Source organism: Toxorhynchites rutilus, chromosome 1 (assembly GCF_029784135.1).
Source record: "Toxorhynchites rutilus septentrionalis strain SRP chromosome 1, ASM2978413v1, whole genome shotgun sequence".
In the NCBI taxonomy this organism is placed as follows: Eukaryota; Metazoa; Arthropoda; class Insecta; order Diptera; family Culicidae; genus Toxorhynchites; species Toxorhynchites rutilus.
Window position 1 is genome coordinate 150,369,074 of NC_073744.1, and position 22,191 is coordinate 150,391,264.

At 38.9% G+C, this 22,191-nt stretch overlaps 1 protein-coding gene across 3 annotated transcripts in view; it reads right to left on the reverse strand.

The window, feature by feature from the left end:
- LOC129763316 (uncharacterized) overlaps nt 1–14,185 on the reverse strand; it is a 39,235-nt gene extending 25,050 nt beyond the window's left edge. The window contains exons 1-2 of one of the 3 annotated variants that reach the window (XM_055762254.1): nt 14,025–14,185; nt 3,336–3,538 (exon numbers count right to left, since the gene is read on the reverse strand). In XM_055762254.1, coding sequence (XP_055618229.1) covers nt 3,336–3,417 — 82 coding nt within the window. In that variant the 5' untranslated portion in view covers nt 3,418–3,538; nt 14,025–14,185. Of the gene's footprint in view, nt 1–3,335; nt 3,796–14,024 lie in introns of those variants that run through there. The other 2 variants (XM_055762256.1, XM_055762255.1) reach the window with 2 other exon arrangements.
- Between the last annotated feature and the right edge of the window lie 8,006 nt (nt 14,186–22,191).

Sequence of the window (22,191 nt, forward strand, 5' to 3'; positions counted from 1 at the left end):
CACTTTCATGAAACTGTTAAGATTTTAACGAAATTTTTCTGGCATTTGGCTTCCTTCTGTGCGTTTTCCATATTGTTTTGTGTTTCACCTCGAGAGATTTTACTTCTGGTTCTCATAGCCGTTTCATCAACTTTGATTCATTTGACGCAAAAGCTATTTTCTTTCGGCTTTCTTGGCTTTCTAGATAAAGAGAATGAGAATTTCGAACTCGTTGAATTAATTAGCTTGATTAGTAAGCTTAACTAGTGAGATAAATTGATACGTCCTTTTTCGGTTGGATCATGCTCAACTGCAGACAATTCCTCAAGAATTCTAGATACTGCCCACAGACACTGTGAACATTGAAAATTTCAACATGGTATCGTTGAAATCAATCATCATCATTAATTGGATATTAACGACCGAAAAAAATGATATTCCCACAATTTTCAATAGTTCTTAAAAATCCAGATGTGGACTTTTAATTAATCGCATTTTTATTTCTATAAATAGTTATGTAGTTCATGAGCAACTGGGAAATAACTGTGACGACTTAGACCATTTATTCAACTGTCAGTGCGTTGCAAAAGTTTTTAGCCATCTGTGCGTTGGTGGTTCCGTTCGAACTAAGCATGATGAGTGCATGCGGAGCGTCCGCCGAGAGGTTGAAGAGAAGTCGGAGCATCGTCAGCCTGCGTATGATAGCGATAGCGATAGCGCATGATGGGCGCAGTTACTCCGTACGAGCAGAGCCCGAAATCTTCGAAGATGAAAGATGACTATCGACTCTCCTCTCAGTCGCTTCGCTCCAACTAGCACTACTTCGGCATTTGCCGTCAAAATAATTTGAATTGACTAGAAAATGAATTCACAAGCGTTGAGAGCGAGGATGACTGATGAGCTATTCTAGTCAATACTTGTTCTAATTGTAATGATTAATGATTAATGAAAAAATCATTCAACTGATTTCAATCCACACTTCTACTTCCCCTTAGCATGAATTCTACCCGCGTACGCAATCTTATCTATACGTCCATATAAAGTGAAACGAAAACATGATTTCTGTTGCAAAACAGTAATCACATCATTAACTGGTGGTATATTGTCTACCCACCGTGAGCTCAAACTTAGACAATTATCAGGTATGTTATAAGGTCATCGCGTTAGTATTAGTAAATAGCGAACAAAATAGCGTTCAGTTCACTTTGTCTCCGAGTTCAATTTTGTGAAAAAAACATACAGAAAAACGGATTTTTAAATTTACAAATTTGTCAGTGGTTCTGAACACAACACTGCACGCTATTTTATATTGGTGAGTAATTTTCGTGTACGATACAAAAAAAATCTAGCTCACCTGTAGTATATGTCAAACCACGATGAACTCAAACATCGATACATACATACGTGATACATGAGAAAGAGAGAGAAACGACTTCATTTTGAGGGAGGTCTCTTCAATATGCACTGAAGTCCATTTGACGGGGAAGAATGAAATGAGATAACCGAGTCGTAGACTGAGATAGCAACTAAACGTCCGAATGACTGTTGAGTCATGTTGACGGAGAAACTGCTGGAAGAAGCAGCAACTCATTTCCAATGCAATACGAAAGCGAATTTCCACTGACTATCCCTAGTTGAATATAACTTTGCCGAGCCCTGGTCTAGAAGTTAAAAGTCGATATATAGATATGATTCTGTTATCGTTCCTTTTATTCGTCATTAAGATTTCCCGTTATCGTGTTTCGAGGTGAATAATCATTGTTTTTTGGTGAGCATTTTTGTTTCCCAGATGGCCGTGCCAGTCTGGTGGGTTGTTGTTGAACATTGTCTGTGATGAGAAAATTCTGTAGAGGTTTACCATCGTATTTGGAGTGGTTCTTGGTTGTTTGGTGATTTTTCTGGAGCTCTATACTGACTGGAATTGGTACAGTTCGATCGTTCCCCGATCCTTATAAAAAGACACATTTGAAACCTACGTGTCAGGCCTCTAGCTGGGAAACGAACGCGGCGATTGGTCCTCAAAAGAGGTGGCACGTAAACCAATCGCTTAACCCTTTTACGGGTAATGGCAATTATATTGCCACCAACCATATTATTTTGTTTAACAATAAATTATCACTTCTAGCTTTATGTGGTAACTAGTTCTGATATCTAGCAACATGCCCATTTTTTTTGAACGTGAAAATATCAACAACTATTCATTTTAGACCCATTTTCGTGTTAACAACTCCCAATTTAGAGCAGCAAGAGCAAATTTCCTGAAAAGTCATTGAAAAGCAGTCAATTTGCTGAGGTTTTCAATACATATGAACTGTTTAGGATCTGCTTAGTCTGATCATGAGTTTTATTGGTTGTTTTTGTTGAAATTAACATCAAAAACTCGAATATAAAAAAAATCATGCTTACCCTCAAGTGTTTACCGCTAGACGGGCAGTGGCAACTATATTGTCACCATTTTTTTCAACCTTTATACGTATTGAAAAAAAATGTTTTGTGTATTTTAGCATATAAACATGTCGTTGTATTGTAGATTGCGTTGATTACATGCCTAGTTCTCACGGCCCGTTAAAAGGTTAAGAGAGGACGGATGGGCAAGCTAAACCTTTAGCCCTCTTCGAGCTGGCCGTGGATTCCGGGTTGTCCTTCGAAACCTAGTCCGCTACAACCTTCAACGTTATCGCACATCATCACCAGAGGTAAACTAATATCTTTGCTTTGACTGTCAATATACCCCAGAAGCTTCTTGAATTGTAACGCGGGTTTGTTTCAAATGATAAGCGGTATACAATACATTGTTCAAATGCTCATATGTATTGTTAAAAATTGTATACCGTATTCTCCACAATTCACAGCATTATTTAGAAGGAAAGCTTAAATTTGCATTTTTCAATTGATGTCAACAGTTTCGAATTATGATTTGTTATTGGTGGATTGGTCATATCTCATCTTTATGTGAACAAATTTAGTAGCTTTGTCTATGTCAAATTTCACTCCAATACTAAAATGGTTCATTGAAGAAAAGAGAGCCTTGTGATAGTTATAAAAATTTACTCGGTAGTGCAGACAGAAACCAAACAGGAACCGACGCGGGATGGACGGAAAGTTCATTGTCAATTCCGAGCTCGGTCGAGGATCAACGTGTCAATTAAGAAACAAGAGTTTGCTTCTGAAGTCCATGATGAAAAAATGTAAATAAATAAACGTCTTACCAAACGTTTTCTATATGCATTCTTTACACCTAAATCCTAAAAAGCAAAAGCTTCATCACAGTTTCTCAAAATATCACAAATAATTCAGAACTATCAAGAATTGCAACTGACCGATTCATTAAAGCGCACATTGAATCTAGTACTCACCTAGCAACATTTGGGACATCATCGCGGCCATGCCCTGGGTCAAATCATAAATGTACAGGACAACTTCACTGCTCTCCTCCATTTTTGTGTTTTCTTCCTTCCTTCCACAAATTTCTCGGGTCAAGAAGGTTTAATTATCGTCTATAGCACCAGGGATTATATCACGCTTTTTTATGCTTCGCACTTAGTCACAACGCAGATTACTGTTTCATAAACAAAAAATAGATTTCAATTATCATCTCTGCTTTAAAATAAATCTCTGTGATTCACGTTTGCTCTTTCTCTCACTTTTTTGTCAAAAATTCTAAGGATAGCTTAGCAATTTCACCACTCAATCCTTCCCGGTGCACTCCAATCGTTCGACTAAATACTGTATTTGACGGGGAATTGTCCATTCCATTCCATTAGATGCGATATTATTGCTTCACACCGATAATCACATCTTCAAAGCAAACAGGACAAAAAGCAACTGAACTCTGCGAAGACCAAGGAGGCTGCGAATATTTATCACACCTGCAGGCGGTGCGCATACACACACACACACTGACTATGTAAAATTTGGGAGAAAATTAGTCTGTGGCGGATCGCTGGCCGGCGGTTTGTCCGCGGCGCCACTCGTATTACTCGGATTGCACTTTGTTATTTAGAATTCCCCCTCAGAGCTCAGAGCGAGCAACGATGCTCCGCGATCTGTCGCACGGTGTGATCCCGGTTCGGTTCGATGTTTTTGTTTGTTTTTACGCGCATATTATTCACTAATGGATCACCAACGAGTGTTGCAAAAGTCACACTCGCGTGCTCCAACGTTGGTTAGGAATATTATTAATGTCGTGGCTGTATTTTCCACACCGCAGGTGGAAAATGTCCTCCCCGGTGGCAGGCGGGAAAATCTTGACGGCGGTATCCCGAACTCTGATCATGTTAGAGTGTTCAGCAAATGCATTGCCGGTAATACATAAATCAATGGGCCCCTATTTATAGAGTTGTGCACAAGTGCCGAATGCGAACGCAAGTTTGGCGAAAAATTGCTGCTTCCGTCATAAGGTTAATATTTTAGGGTATATATGAGGTCTCACATTCCAGCAAATCAATAACTGTGTAAGAAATATTTGTATTTTTATGCGGTCTTGTTTCCACTGAGACATGTGAGGAATGTAGAGATAGGAATAGACTAGCTAGGTGAATGCTAACAACTCCAAAGAGAACACACGTGACCGACATATTCAAAATCTGTTTCGTGTGGTTTATCGCAGTGTGCTTAGTTTTAGTTTTAACTCTTAGAGTACGGAGTCTATCTTAACCCATTAGTGCCCAGCGTATGAAATTTAATACGCAAAAATGCTCGTTTTTGAAAAACTGTTTTTGATGAAACTAAAGTGTTAAGGGCATTTTGAATGATACCACATGACAATTTAAGAGTGTTTTTTTGTGTCAGTATCATTTTTGTTGTTTTGTTGTGTATTGAAGCTTGCAAAGTTCGAGTTTAATGGAGTCACAAAAGTAAACATAAATTTATCAAAGTTTTCCCTCTTAAAGGATTCTAAATTGCTCAAATTTGTGACACAACACTACTAGACGAGTGTAAAAAATGATATCTAGCAAAAAATCTGAAGAGAATTATGAAACCGCAAAAAAAATCAATGTTTACTTTTGAGCGTATGAATTCTCATACGCTGTGCAACTACGGTATATTTTTTTCTCAATATGATATATCAGCTTCCCGATAATCCGGAGGAGCTGTACAATTATCTGATTGATTTGGACGAAGACGCTTTCGAAAATCTAGTGTCAACAAATGATATTGACTTTGTCATCGTGCCCCCAAGCGGTGGAGACGGCGATGTGGATGCTGGAGATAGTGACTCGGAGAACGGCCCTTCCGGTTTTGGCAAATAAGTGCATGTCGAGAGCAACATTGAACGAGGCCAATCACAAGAATGCTCCTCGGGCAGCAGCAAGAAGCGGAGATCCAGACACTGAGAAAAAATGACCTTAAATTCGGATGCAGATGCAGCCGTTGTTCTTGAAGGACATTCACCTGACCTTAGTGATCTCGAAACATAAATGGTCCGCCGTTCAAATGTTCTATTACCTATTTGACCATTACCTATATTACCTTTCGTCGGACTAATCACCACAGAGACAAATAAGTACGCATCGCTAAAAGGAGATACAAGATTCCGTGTGACCGTACCGGAAATGTACAAATTTCTAGGAATTGAACCTCGGGACAATTATGCGTAGAACGGCAGTACACGAAAGTGCTAATAAACCATGGAAATGGTTGTTGAAGATGAATTTTATGAAATAAAACCGTTTTGTTCGATATTTAAATGATTTCCATTTTTGATGCTGTATCGGCTCAGCGTATGAAATTTCATACGTCAAATATCTCAACTTCCAAAGAACTCCAAACCAAAATATTGCGTTTCCCTCCCGTTTCGGGACAAACCTAGATGGACTAGAAAGTTTCATGCCATTTGGATCAAGTTCTTGTACACCTGGGCAGTAATGGGTTAAAACATCAAGCAAATGGAGCCAAATTTGGCAAGTGGAGGTAAGAAATGTCTCTATAGTGATTTGAAATTCCTTCTCCCTCTCTAAAAGGTGGCTGCCAAACAAATGAAGGACAAATTTGTGCATAACTCGAGAAGTTATTAAAGAAAAACTAATCTTGGAGGACCTAAAGTCCTCCACTCCGTACTCTAAGGGTTAAACTAATAAGTGGCCGTATTTTAGAAATACTAACATAATCATTCTATGGTGCACCCGTGGCCGAGTGGTTAGCGTCTCACATTGTCATGCCGGGTGTTCGGGCTCGATTCCCGTACTGGCCGGGGGATTTTTCGTCAAAGAAATTTCCTTCGACTTGCACTGTGGTCACGCGTATTCTAGAGCTTGCCCCTCGGAATACATTCAAGGCGTGTTTTGGCTTAAGAAATCTCAACTATGTATTAATAAATGACGCTAGTTAATGCAAACGTTAAGACGGCAAAAGTTCCACGGGGAACGTTAACGCCATTCAAGAAGAAGAAGAACATAATCATTCTACGGCTAACACAGAATTTTCTTAAAGTTCATAAATATCTCATCCCGTGTTGATGCCGTTTTGTTACGAGATGACTCGATGATTTGACATTGCGTCTATCAATATTTTTGAATCGTGTGGTCAAAGTAAGTCCAACCATGTCCCTCAGAAACGGGTTTTCAGAAATGCCCTGATGATCTGGGCACAAGAACATGTCGATGGATAAAGTTGGATGTTCCAGCAGGACCCGACTTCGTCCCATACGCCACGTTGTTGTTGTGTTGGATTACAGAGACTTTGAGCTGTAGAAAGGTCGTTCGTCTCATAATCCACATTTTCTTTCAGGAAGTTTACGATACATACTAGTTCGTACAGAGAATAACCCCATCAGGGATGCAATCGAATAAAGGATTCATCTGCTCCAAAGTGACCGTTAGTATAATAATGGTTTAAACTGTTTTCTCGCAGCAGAGACAATCCCAATTCTTACTTTGAAGGTTCTTTCGGATGGAAAACTATCATCGTATGTCTTTAGCCCTCTCACAAAACCGCAGTTCACAATTGAGGGGTTCAGAAGGAAAGGAGTATAAGTGAGTTGATCGTGACTCAACCGCAAAAAACGTACCAAATTGGGTTCCAATAGATGAGGTTCTGACCTATCTTCCACATTGTCAAATACAGCTGGGAATGTGTTTGCAGCTGAGTTAAGACCACAAAGAGAGAGTCGACGTAGAGAAATCGATGATGTCACTTACACCCTTTTCATTTTAAACCCCTCAATTGTTGTCAGAATATGGCACCACCACACCTGGTAGTAGGCTTTGATAACATAATAGAGAGAACATTTACTAGCTGAACTCTTTATAATTACAGTTTTGTCTCAAATTACGAACAATTGAGCTTTGTTGGCCATTCAATAGTGTCTCATTACTTAAAATAGCACTGTTTCAAGAAAGTACAGTAGAACACCGATTATCCACGAGCGGATGATCCGCAAAAGCGAATTTCTTCATAGTCCGCTGACTATCCTCAGTTGAATATGACTTTGCCGAGCCCTGGTATAGAAGTTAAAAGTCAATATATAGATATGATTCTGTTATCGTTCATTGCATTCGTCATTAAGATTATCGTGTTTCGAGGTGAATGTTCATTGTTTTTGGTGAGCATTTTTGTTTACCAGATGGCCGTGCCAGTCTGGTGGGTTGTGGTTGAACATTGTCTGTGATGAGAAGCGAGTTCCGTAGTAATTTTATAGAGCTTCCCGAAATTTGTCAGTGAGACATAGGCACTTGCTCTTTTGTTTTGGTCATGGCTGTCACATTATCTGACCACTGGTATATTCGACTTATAGGTGGATAGTTCTGAAATTTTTATATTGATAGAACATAGTTTTCTTGCTGAAATATCTTTATTTGCACCTTTACCGCTGTAATTTACTTTTTGAATGCAATAGTCTTTTTTTCACTTTTCCACTGCAAAAAATTGATTTGCAAATACCTACTCATGACAAGAAAAAACTAATAATCTTTATATTAGACTCAAATCCCGAACAGCACAAATTTGTACCAATATTGTGGCATGGATAATCTTATCCAAAGGATCAGCAGGAATCAATCAAAGGACTTTTATTTTGCAGTTAATGATTGAGAGTTGAACCTTGATCAGGAAAAAAATCATTTCGGCGTTTCATGGATACAAGCCGCACTTTAGAATTCCATTGATCATCAATTAATTCATAAATTCAATTGGTTCAAGGGATTGAATGTAGGTCGTGATTTCATTCGCGTGATATCACGGCTTATATCCAATCACTACAACCTAAACGCGCATCTCTATCGCATTGGGCTCGCAGCAAACAATCTTTGTGATTGTGGCGATGGCTACCACGACATCGAGCATGTTGTCTGGTCGTGTATCTGCTCGCTCTCAGCTCTCTTGAGCACTGAGAGCACAAGGCAGACAATCGGATATCCCCGTCCGGGATATCTTAGGTAGCCGTGATCCTGATCTTCTGCTTCATCTATACCTGTTCCTCAGAAACGCCGATGTCAACGTTTAATGATGTTTCCTTCGTTGTGTCCCCGTTTCATATCCCTCCTATCCAAACGATAAACTTTTACTTAGTCTCGGCAATACATACACACACTCTTTACAGATACACGGGCCAAAGGTTGTGCAGTCTACTGATCATTCAACAAGAGCCAAAGGTTGTACCTCTTATGACAACTCTACACGAGCTGATGATTGCGCCGGCTAGTGACCATTCTATCCTGGATTCCTCGAGTCGAGAAAGACGCACCACGCTAGATATGGGGTACAGACTAGTTGCTGATTAATGGTCAGCTGCATCCCAATAGGAGGTATCCCGTGTCGGGCACACGTACAGAGCAAGACTGCAACATACCAATTATGAGAACACTTGTAATACTAACCTCGAGCCAACCGCGAGTAATCGGTTACATATTACTAACATAGTTGTAAGCAAACATTGTCGAAATATTGAACTCCCGGCCCCGTTAGGCTGACGCCATATGAGCCTTAATAAAAATATATATTTTGGATAAAAAAAAAATCAATTAATTCATATTTTCCATTGACAGGGATTCTCAAAATGGTCGATATCGACACCTTGGGGTCGATGTCAGTTTCTCAGGGGTCAACAAAATACTGTATAAGTTGTGTTACGTGGACCAACTCGTTATAAGAATGACTAATATTTAGTGGAAAGTATTATTGTTGAAACATGTTTTAATAATTTTTAACTACACTTGAAACTTTCTGAATTTTATGCCTATTTATTAATGAGAAAATGAACTGCATTTTGAAAACGCCGCTTAACGAATGCAGCATACCAGACAGCCTTCATTGCTTTGAAAAATTAAACGTAGAATGACTGAATGCAACTAGTGAAATTCGGACACAAAAAGGTCAAAATAATACGGCGATATTTACAAAATTTAACCGTATCGTAAGTCACCTGAGAGTGACATCCATCGACAAAAACAATTACTGGTAGTTCGACATTTTCCTTGACCAACCAAGGATAGAATACTTTGGTCATATTCTCGTAGAATATTCCACAGTTCTTCTAGCCACTATCAGTTCATCCAACACCGTTCGTGTGGAGTGGCCGTTCGCTACGAAATGATAGGATGTCGTTTCAAAAAAAAATATGATAGGATGTCGTTTCGAAAAAGGGCTTACAAACATTTGTTTGCACATGATGTAATGTTCTTTTCTCTTGTAGCTCCAGAACTGAACTGTACTTTTAGCCCATGCAACTGGATTTGCATGAAAATGGGTGTTTTGATATCTACTGTTGGGAATTCGAATCAACCGTGTCGTAAGTCAAAGCTAGATTGAAACTTGATTCATATTACGAACACTACTTTAATACTCATTTTAATAAATATTTCTTCAATAATGATAATTTGTTCATCCATTTATAGTAGAGTATTACCTTTTCTAGTACTTAACAACAAACCAAAAAGTGAGAACAACTACGAATGAAAAATGAAACTAAAAAATGGACAATGGTTGTTTTTAGGAGGATCTGTAAACGTAAACATTTTATTATTGGTTTCGACTTTCACTTTTTTGCTAATCCTTATTATCGTAAATTATAGACAGTATCGATACCTGTAAATGATATTATGTACCCCATAGAATGTCGCAGTTTTTATCATTCGGTAATTTATTACATCAAAGCTCAGTATATTTGAAGATAAATTATTCGAAATTTGAGTCAAAAAATGAGGAAAGTTACCGGAGGAACATCGGAGAATCATAACAACCAACATTCATAATGTCTTCGTCGACTATTTTCAAATAATTCGCCAACAGCAGATTGTCCACAAGCAGCCTCCAAATAACAAACGCAGCGCTGCGCTTGAGTTTAATTTTCATCAGCGCGCGCTCAAAGAAAACTCGTATTCTCTCTTGGTGCGAAGAGCACCTACACGAAGAGCACGACAGCGCAAAATGTACCCGACGCAAAACTCAGATACTAAACATTTCTTCTCACTTGTGTGATACGCGTCTCATTCTATACACACACAAACACATACACATCAAATTCTTGCGCCCGCTTTGTCTCCGTTCGTTCTAAGCAAAGCATAAAAACAACAGCGCGCCCCCATTTGAATCGTATACGCTTGTGTGAAGAAAAATAACTCAACAGAGAGAGCAATCCAGATTCAAGCGTGCAATATAGAAATACGGCGCAAATTTAAGCGTAAAACTCAGCTTAAAACTGGGCGTAAGAACGGCGCTGACAATCAAACATTTCATCTGTGTTTCGGAGCGTGCTCATTCGCCAGAGCGCATGTGTGCACAAGGAGTGGGAGCTCAACTGGGTACAAAAATTTTGTTGCGCATCAGCACCGAGTTGCATTCTGAAGACTGTCCACAAGCATCGATTCCTTCAGCACCAAATCATGTTCGGTAGATACGCTAGTGGGTGAATCACCATTTGAATTTCTGTAGTTGCCGAGTACGATTGATAAATATTGAAGAATTGTTTACGATCCGCTCGACATAGTCGTGCTTTTAATGTATCCGGTATTTCCGGTTTTTTTGTCGATAATCGGAAGGGTTCCCAATCGCCGGTTCAAGACAATGACTATCAGTATTCGTTCTATAAATCGTTTTGTACCACCCTCATGCGTTTAAGACGTAAAAAATCCAAAATGTACCAGCTGTTCGAGTTTTTCATAGACACAAACTTTTGATTAACTAGCTGATTTGTATACGTTTTCAGGACGTTAGTTAGAACAGCTTCAGATTCATCTAAGTTACTAACATCGAATGGAAAAAACTGGAAATGGAAATGGAAGAAGCGCGCTCAAAGAAAACTCGTATTCTCTCTTGGTGCGAAGAGCACAAAATTCATAAGCACGACAGCGCAAAATGTACCCGACGCAAAACTCAGATACTAAACATTTCTTCTCACTTGTGTGATACGCGTCTCATTCTATACACACACAAACACATACACATCAAATTCTTGCGCCCGCTTTGTCTCCGTTCGTTCTAAGCAAAGAATAAAAACAACAGCGCGCCCCCATTTGAATCGTATACGCTTGTGTGAAGAAAAATAACTCAACAGAGAGAGCAATCCAGATTCAAGCGCGCAATATAGAAATACGGCGCAAATTTAAGCGTAAAACTCAGCTTAAAACTGGGAGTAAGAACGGCGCTGACAATCAAACATTTCATCTGTGTTTCGGAGCGTGCTCATTCGCCAGAGCGCATGTGTGCACAAGGAGTGGGAGCTCAACTGGGTACAAAAATTTTGTTGCGCATCAGCACCGAGTTGCATTCTGAAGACTGTCCACAAGCATCGATTCCTTCAGCACCAAATCATGTTCGGTAGATACGCTAGTGGGTGAATCACCATTTGAATTTCTGTAGTTGCCGAGTACGATTGATAAATATTGAAGAATTATTTACGATCCGCTCGACATAGTCGTGCTTTTAATGTATCCGGACTTTCCGGTTTTGTTGTCGATAATCGGAAGGGTTCCCAATCGCCGGTTCAAGACAATGACTATCAGTATTCGTTCTATAAATCGTTTTGTACCACCCTCATGCGTTTAAGACGTAAAAAATCCAAAATGTACCAGCTGTTCGAGTTTTTCATAGACACAAACTTTTGATTAACTAGCTGATTTGTATACGTTTTCAGGACGTTAGTTAGAACAGCTTCAGATTCATCTAAGTTACTAACATCGAATGGGAAATTCAGGCTTCTCACCACAAGACTCGAAACTCCAGCAATTCAATTCCACAAAATCTTCGTTGTTAATTAAATTATCCAAAACGTTAATAATTGTTGTTGTCGCAACCACTCGTTGCTTCTCACCAACTATCCAACGAATCAACTGTGGTAAGAGACCCCCTTGGTCTTCGTAGCCACTTGATTACGCGTTCGCTTACTAAGCGATCGGTCGTGAGTTCAAACTCAGGGCCCTCAATTGACCATCTTTGTGTTGTTATAGAATAACTACGTCCACGCAAACATCATCAGCGATGGAGATCGATCCACGGTCGAAAATAGATCGATTCATCCATACAACTGCTCTGCTCTGCAAGAAACATCGGGCTGCTGTTCTATAAATAGCCCAACAATGATCAATATCAACTGTCTCCGCTGTCCGCTCTGCTGATGAACAATGGAAGAACAGAAAGAATACCCTTACGCCGAAATGGCTACTACTGTGTAATTTACCATAAAGTAATGGAACAGAAAACTTAACGCCTAAATGGCTACTACTATCTACTGTGTAATTTACAGTTTATAGAAACATAAACATATGTACATGTACACGATTAAAACCCGGCTCTGTTACGGCTAAAATGCTAATGAGCCTAATAAATAAATAAATAAATGGGATATAAAAGAGACCCCCTTTTTTGGTAAGCCACTGCTAGGTGTGTGAATGTTTGATGTTAAGAAAAGACGAAAATAAACCCAAAATTGAAAAGGCGCTAGTCGATTCAAAAGAAGAGTAAAAATTTAAATTTTTAAGAGTTTTGAATTGACCGTAATTGAATTAAAATATTAGATTGTACTGTACGGTTCACGAGGTTAGTTTACATAATAACATTTAATTGTAGTCTTGTTTTCTACTATCAATTTTACTTAACAGTGATTATTGAATTGAACTAATTGAGGAGGCAAAAAGACGATTGTGTAAACGACAAAGAGATACTAAACGTAAGAGAATCAAATATTATATTAAATAAGAGACGATTAATGTACTAACCCTCCTTTGACAGGATTTTTTTAATTTTGTGATAAAATAAACATTTTAAAAAATTGGAACACATCTCTTCTTCGTTACGATCGTAACAGTTGTTTTAAAATCAGTATCTGTTAATGGACAAACACTATCACAATCGGAATACACGTGATCAACTAAAGTTTTGCTGTGCCGGAAAATACGTATGACACAGTTCGATTTAAATTGGAAAAATCACAGTCAAATCACAAATCACAGTGAGTCACAGTTCGATTTAAATTGGAAAAATCTGCTAAACGCTTCAAGTGATTTGAATTGTAATTATTACAGCAAATAATCCACCCAGTTTCCACCAAACCTTTCGGTACTCCTAATGTTTAGGAATTGAAGATCGATATCGGAATATTTTGACGGCTCAAGGTTGACATGAGGATTTCGGTGGCCAAGAGCGCGGAACATTTAATTGAATTCGAAGGAGGCCAAAACGATAAAAAAAAGTGTGGGGAACACTGGTATATAGAGGTTTACATTGCACAATTTATCGAAACTTTTCTGTGGATAGAAATTCAAATGAAATGTTGAGTGTGCTCTATATAAAACTGCCATTATTTACAAAAATCAACAAAGGATAATTTTGGAGCATTGATTCCTGAAATTCAAACATCATTAAATCCATTTCTATTGCGAACTTTCTGTGACATTCAGCATATCATTTTTATTACACAGGTTGACTGATTTTACCCATCGACATGTAACTCCTTTTCTTGCATAGTCATGTTATCCCACTAAACCAATTCAGTTAATCATTGAAATTTAGCTGAATCATCATATCTTAACGTAAATCACTGGAGCCGGGTTAGATTGAGTGATTAAATCATGTATCCTTGAAGACCAAATATTAATATAGCAGAAACCGACCCAATGCACTGCACTTCTATTTACACAAACTATAAAAACAATACTTCTGCTTATTGCAGCCTGGAATGTAATGATCTCAGAACACTTTCACACAACATAGGATGCCTTTGCGCTGGAATCGGTGCGCAACCGAGCGGAATGTTTTGATGTTTTCATCTGTTTATTTGCTGATTTTGATATTTCCTAAATAACACTGACGTTTCGCTCGAATGAACATCAACCAACTGGATGAACTAGCGGAAACGTGCAAGTATTTTGCCACATGGGACGGTGAACGCAGCCAAATTGTGCAGGTTTGAAATGGCGCGTTTACGTTTGGGTGATATACAGCGACTCAAGCTCGTATTCGTACTCCACCATGCAAATCTGTTTTCACTTCTTATGAAAGTCGAAAACAAACTTTCGGAACATTCTATTTAGATAAAGTCATAGTGTCACATGAGAGTTAAAAGGTTTGCTATCCGTTTTCAGAATAATTTTCGAGTGATTATTTGCTTCCTACTCATATAATGCTGCGACCAAATACATTTCGTTTTGGATTTTTCAATCTAGTGCGATCAAAGTAAGACCACGTCTTTCGGCAATTTATTAGAGGTGCAATGAATCTTAAGGAATTCTCGCTTTACGCGCACTGGCAAACGATGTTCACTCAACAATTTCTCAAACGAGAAATGGTGTTGTGAGAAAGAATTAGCGAACGCAATAACGACAAACGGGAGAAAGAGATGTTTGGAGGTTGAAGGAAATTGGCAGAAAACATCTTCATTTTATCTTTCGAATAATGTGATTAATACCACATCGTTTTGCCAGAAAGAGATTATTAATGCTCAAAGGAGGAATCGAGTCCGCCGAGGAAATTACCCAGCGCAAATTAGAGTCGACTATCGATTGCGGCATTCGTACACAAATAATTTTATAATGCAGTTTCATCAAAGTGGTTTCTTCGATATGGGGAAATATTCACTACACCATGTCATGTATTTCATATTCTTCACTATCAAATCCATATCCATGGCCCCTATCGGTATCGAATTATCATCGACAACACGATTTTCGCTGAATGCTCATTTCAGTTCGGCCTGCAAAATACTTTTCTGAACTCTAATCCATCAAATTTGGAGCCCTGAAAAGGGCCGTTGATTATATGCTAAGCTATATATAAGCTTATATAATAAAGAGGGTGGGGTTTACATTTTATACTTTTATGGTTTATAATATCACGCTTCCTTTGCTTTCGTTCATTTCTTACTCTACTCTCGCACCGTGAGGACTTGTTTGTTGAGGGACCAAGCAGACAGCTCGTTAGTCTTTCTGTGGTAAGGCACCACGAAAGCAGCTCGGATAAGCGCGCCAGTCGCAGGAAGTGTGTTAAAAAGCCACATCGCTATCGACCGGGAACTTTGCGTGAAATTCGTCGCTATCAGAAGTCGACCGAGTTGCTGATCCGCAAGCTAGCTTTGCAGCATTTGGTTCGTGGAATTGCTCAGGACTTTAAAACCGACCTGCGCTTCAAAAGTTCCGCGGTTATGACGCTGCAGGAAGCCTATTCGAAGATACTAATTTGTGTGCTATCCGCGCAAAACGCATCACATCATGCCCAAGGACATTCAGCTGGCCCGTCGAATCCAAGGAGAGCGTGCTATATTAACTTAGCATATAATCAACGGCCCTTTTCAGGGCTCCAAATTTGATGGATTAGAGTTCAGAAAAGTTTTTTACAGGCCAAACTGAAATGAGTATATTCGTTTGGATGCCATTCAGCATCGAGAAAATTCCGGAAAGATCTAATCGTTGCTGAAAAATAATCTGCCAGTTCCCTGGGAATTGAAAAATACATTCATGCGAAAGAGTTTATTCTAATGTTTTCTATCCATGTAACACTGTGACCAAATATTTTTCAATCAAGTGCTATTAACAGGTGGTTATCGAGTTAGCATTAACCACTGGTGGGCTTCGAGTATCGAGGAAATTCGGGAAAGAACTAATCGTTGCGAAAAATACTCTGTCAGTTCCCCTGGGAATTGAAAAATACATTGATGCGAAAGAGTTTATTCTAATGTTTTCTATCCATATAACACTGCAACCAAATACATTTGGTTTTGTGATTTTTCAATGAATCGGAATTAACAGGAAAGCTTCTGAAAATTATTCTTCCCCATCAGTAGAAAATTTTCATATTCAATATTGTATGTGCGCGCAACGGAAAATGTTTCGTATCGCGAAAATTATATAATTTTCAATCGATTGCTCAGTCGCTGAAAGTTTCAAACTCAGAGAGTTATTTCCCCCCAAGTGTGCCTTCCAAATTGCCATCGTAAACCACACCTTCTCTCGATTCAATCACGTACAAAAAACATACTTAAGCGATATTCTGGTGGTGAAACGCATTCATTTTTCGTGAGAACATCGACAAGACAACATCGTTACTGAACGAGCTGAACGGCGAGGGATCGAGGGATTCATTACCTGGCCTGACTTGACCTGAAATGCATTCATTTATTCCCTTGGAATTGAAAATTACATTCAAGCGAAAAAGTTTATTATGTTTTCTATCCATAAAGGGTGTGTCACATCAAATTGCATCACGGAAAAAACGCTGTAGAAATTCGCCCAGTAGACCGATCCTTTTGAAAATTTTAGACAGTAAAATAAAAACTATTAAACAACTTTTGGCATTTTCTTTTTATTCATACTTCGAGCCCAAGCCCGTGTGCTCGCACCTTCCTCTTTACCTCGTCCATAAGGTTCTGTACAACGTCAGGTTGTAGTTTTTTTTGAACAGAAATCCATTTTCTCTTGAAGTTCGCATCCGATTTGACAACTTTTGGGTTCTTCCGGAGGGCCTGCTTCATAATCGCCCAATATTTCTCTATTGGGCGAAGCTCCAGCGCGTTGGGCGGGTTCATATCTTTTGGCACGAAGGTGACCCCGTTGGCTTCGTACCACTCCAACACGTCCTTTGAATAGTGGCACGAAGCGAGATCCGGTCAGAAGATGGTCGAGCCCTCGTGCTGCTTCAATAGTGGTAGTAAGCGCTTCTGTAGGCACTCCTTAAGGTAAACCTGCCCGTTTACCGTGCCGGTCATCACGAAGGGGGCGCTCCGCTTTCCGCAAGAGCAGATCGCTTGCCACACCATGTACTTTTTGGCAAACTTGGATAGTTTCTGCTTGCGAATCTCCTCCGGAACGCTGAATTTGTCCTCTGCGGAGAAGAACAACAGGCCCGGCAGCTGACGAAAGTCCGCTTTGACGTAGGTTTCGTCGTCCATTACCAGGCAATGCGGCTTCGTCAGCATTTCGGTGTACAGCTTCCGGGCTCGCGTCTTCCCCACCATGTTTTGCCTTTCGTCGCGGTTAGGAGCCTTCTGAACCTTGTATGCACGCAGGCCCTCCCGCTGCTGGTCCGAATGAACTTGACAAATTCAGCTTATTGGCGACATCCCGGACCGAACTTCTCGGATCACGTCTAAACTGCTTAACTACGCGCTTGTGATCTTTTTCACTGACGGAGCATCCATTTTTGCCGTTCTTCACCTTCCGGTTGATGGTTTGGTTCTCGAAGTATCGTTTTATTACTCTGCTGACCGTGGATTGGACGATTCCCAGCATCTTACCGATGTCCCGATGTGACAACTCCGGATTCTCGAAATGAGTGCGCAGTAGAGATGTGCCATCCGCTCATGAGCTGTTCCGAAGAATCGACTCTTTGAAGTGAGTCGACGCGGAACAGCTCGCAAAAAAAATCAAACAGCTCTTCAGCTCACTTTGATGATGATGAAGGAGAGAAAAGAGCTGTAGAATTGAAGAGAGTGTGTGAGCTGTAAGATTCAAATGAACTGACCGTCTCTCGCTCTTCGTGTTAAGACATCAGTTTAGTTTCATTTGTCCCTCGTCTTTTCAACTGTTATATTCGCGTTGACGGCATTGAGCTTTGTTTACCAGTTTAGGGGGCGCCAAAAATAATAATTGGCTCTCAGGCAGAATGAACACGTTTTTAAAATTCAAATTATTAATGAAAATTAACTTCTGTGTATCAAATGAGTATTCTATTTCAATGAAAAACACTTTGTTTGCAGGCGGTGCAAAAATCTCATAAGATTTTTTTTTTTTTGAAGAAAACTTTCTATTGTAATGTAAAGCCTCAGTAAAAATGTCGGAAATGTTGTACTCGCCGAGTCTGTTGTAAATAATAGTCTGGAATACGTGTTTCAAGTAATTAATAATATGGTGTGAAAAATTTCATTTGAATTTTAACATTTTCAAACTGGCTTCGTGGCTATCGAGTTTGGGACCCAAATTGAAAGTCGGCACTGACAACTGAGCTGAAGAGCTGTTCATAAAGAACAGCTCATTTAGATGAGCTGATATGATCAGAGCTGTTCATCATGATGAGCTGATTTGCAAACCTCTAGTGCGCAGGATTAATTCACGACGCTCTTTTTCGTTCGACGACATTTTTCCAAATTTACGAAAAATTGACAGTGAAGCATGGCCAACGTGATCTATACACTCTTATCTGATTATAAGCGAAATCTGAAGATATAATTCCTAAAAATTTAATTTCTACAGCGTTTTTTCCGTGATGCAATTTGATGTGACACACCCTTTTACTGCGACCAAATACATTTGGTTTTGTGATTTTTCAATTTTTCAAAAAGTGCGATCAACGTTAGACGACCACGTCTTTCGGCAATTTATTAGAGGTGCAATGAATCCTAAGAAGGAATTTCCGTTCTAGGCGCACTGGTAAACGATGTTTGCTCAACAATTTCTCAAACGAGAAATGAGTGTTGTGAGAAAGGATGAACGAACGCAAAAAATATGTAGATTGTTTTGATGCAGCGGTTATTTTGGCTATTGAAAATGGAATACAAATCATATCACAATACAAGCAATGTATTATGTATTATACAACTTTCGTGTGATTGCTTTTTTTTGCTGAATATTGTGCCTTCAACGTAACGCTCTCGTTTTCGAAGTCCCCCAGATATTCATTTATTCATTCATTCAGGATTGATTCAGAAGCAACTAAAAACAAATGGTCACTAAATCAAAGATAGTCCTACGTCACCCTTGCGGTTATACCACAGATATAACCCACTTCCTGTTTTTTTGGTGCATTCGAAAGGAATATTTATCATTTTTTTCATCAAGTGATTGGACTGGACACATTTCGTACTAGCGTACCGGCAGGATGCTAGATCAGGGAAAGACGAGGTTGAGCTTTTGAGCTTCTGTAGGAAAGTTAGGAGACGAACGCTGAAATATCCAAAAAAGAGTGTCTTTAGAAGCTAGTTCCAGAAGAGATGTTGCCACATACGCAAACCAACTGCCAGATCAGAGAATTCCAAGCAATTTTTGGCATTTTCTTCTTTTGAATATGCTCCGGAACATAAAATTTTAACTTGGCGACGTAGTATTCCTGTCCAGGGAGTTGATAAAAGTCAACGATGTTGGATTCGTCATTCATCACGATTTGGTGGGCAACTGCATACAGAGTTTCCGGACACGAGTTTTAGCGATGACATTTTGGTTCCGATGCCGTTTTGGTGTCTTCTGCACTTTGTAAACATGTAGTCCAGAAGGGTTAATAGTTGTCTAGCGATAAATCGAAAAAAAAGGTTCCGGAATTTCATTGTGAATGCATAAAATCTCGACAAAACTTAACAGATAAAAACAATAAACTTTCAACGAGTTTCACTCGTAATTCCAAATTGTTCACTCCTACTCCTCTTCGTAGTTGCTCTCCGTGATTGACCTGAGCCAGCGCAATTGTGCAAAGAACACGCTGAATGACGCTTGGGAGCAGAAAATCATTCTCATTGTGCAAGTTTCGAGAAAGGGAAGGAATGTTAGTATGATATTCGCCGCCAGAAGGGTCGCCTCTATAGCATAGCTCTCTTGCGATTATAATGGAAGGGAAAAATGTTAAAGGGAGTAGGTAAGAAGAAACAGGATTCACTGTGGTGAGTGATGTGATTAGGGGTTCATAAATTTCTTTCTTTTCACAATATCCTCCTTAGGGGCTCTGGACCCTCTACCTTGGTTTTCAATATTCTCAGGTACTTTTTCGGACATGCTACTATAGAGATCCATCATTCACAGGCGGAGTGGCAACCAATTCACTCCCATTCTGATACAATAATAAAATAGTATATTTCCCCTCAAAATTCCACGAAAATTGTTTAAACAACAAAGGAATAGATACACATGAGAAAAAAATAAACCCAACTAGTCGAACATAATCCCCAAAAACCGTTTGCCTTCGGATATTGCTGCTTCTAGAAGCGCAAGAAACTTCACATCTCAGATCTGTTTTATTTGATATTTTTTTATGTAAAATTTATGTAAATATATAATAGTAATAACTACAAATATAAAAATTAAATAACAAATTTTTTACTCAAAAAGTTTGCCCGCGTCTAAAATTTCTTCCTGTTGCTGATATATTTGCATATGATTGTGTTCTGTTTCTAGCATTGTTTATTGGCAATCATTATCTATTTTTACTTACTCGTTTTCTTCTATTCTCTAGCGTATTTTGTTAGGCTTTGCGTTGCTTATTTTGTTCCTAGTTTACAACGTTTCCACATATATATAGTCGACTTGTTTCTTAAACATTGCATTTTGCCATAGTTTTATCTGGCTCTTCTTCTAAAGCACTTTTTTTTACTCTCAAAATCTATATATTACAACAAAAAAAAAGTAGGAGCCTGCCAGTACACATTTTCAATACTATTTATACAGTTCTCACTCCCTAGGTCCGTTCACTCAAATTCGGTACGTGGTAAAAGCTTCTGTTTGTTTTAAATAGCGACCATAAATTGCGCTCATACTCATACTCTCGTTCGTTTGTTGGTTCACTACTCCTAATATTAAAAATTGTTTCTAAAAATAACTCTCATGTTTTGTTAATTTTATCGCGACCTTTTGTAGTCGCGTTTGTTCAGTTAGTTTTTTTTGTAGCTACTAATTAAATTACGTTTTATGTTCTCATTGACTCTCTCATTTTCTCATCTACATTTCTACTACTCTATCCACTTGAAGTTAAATATTAGTTTAAAATTTGATTTGTAATCTGTTACATAAGACACGTGTTTCTGTACATCAGCTATCAGTTAGCAATAAATAAAAGTGTGTGTGTGTGTGTGTGTGTGTGTGTGTAAAATCGTTCAAATACTCGTATCAACATTTTGTCTAGTTTCGCTCTTGTTTGCGTGCCAGTCGCGATTTCTAATCGACCGGCGCATAAATTCCTCTCCAATGAAAAGTTTCGCAAAGTTTGTAAGGTTTCATGACACGCGATCACACAACTCTTTGGTGACCGAAACAACAATAATTTCAATCAGTTAGCTTGGCTATACATGTTTGCAGGCACTATCAAGTATATGTATGTACGGTAATCAAGGCCTTCAATAGTTGATATTATGTGTGTTTTATTCTGCAAATAGTCCATTTTGTATCGAATTTCTGCGCATGGTTTACCAACCCAAAGTAGTAGGGCGCTTATTCGACAGGCAGTGTGACAAAACTATCATCATCTTCCCGTTTCAAGTTGCTATGGTTTGTAAGGTTATGTTAGGTTTGTCGATTTCACGAACATCCACAGACGTCGGGCGAATCTTCATTTCGCTTAATTGTATATTAAAGTGACGTGTTCTAAGATACGCGCATATTAAAAATACCCAAGACTGGTAAAATACTATGATGCTTTGCACGATTTTCGTCATACGCGTCGTTCTTTCGTGCTCATTTGACAGATGCTGAAAAGCCATACTTTGCCAATATAAACCATTTTTGCTGGCGCACAATGCGTTGAGCCGTAGACAAAAATCAATTTTTAAGTTTTTTTTACAGATTTTTCAGACTTTTTGAAACCAAGAATCTGTAGTTACAGATGACAGTTTCTTTGGTTTTCATACAGATTTACAGATTTTTGAAAATAACGATCCAGTATTAGCTATGGCTTGATCTAAATTATATTTTTCCCATTTTATCAATTTTATTCATATAGCATTCGAATCAGTCTGAATGAGACTCATTTTGACATTCACATGTAGTGTGACGCACTGCTTTCCATGTTCAATCTAAGGCGAGAAGATGCAAAAGTCTGTGTCATCGGCTAGCTTTACAGTATGTAAATAACGTATAAATTCAAATAACTTTT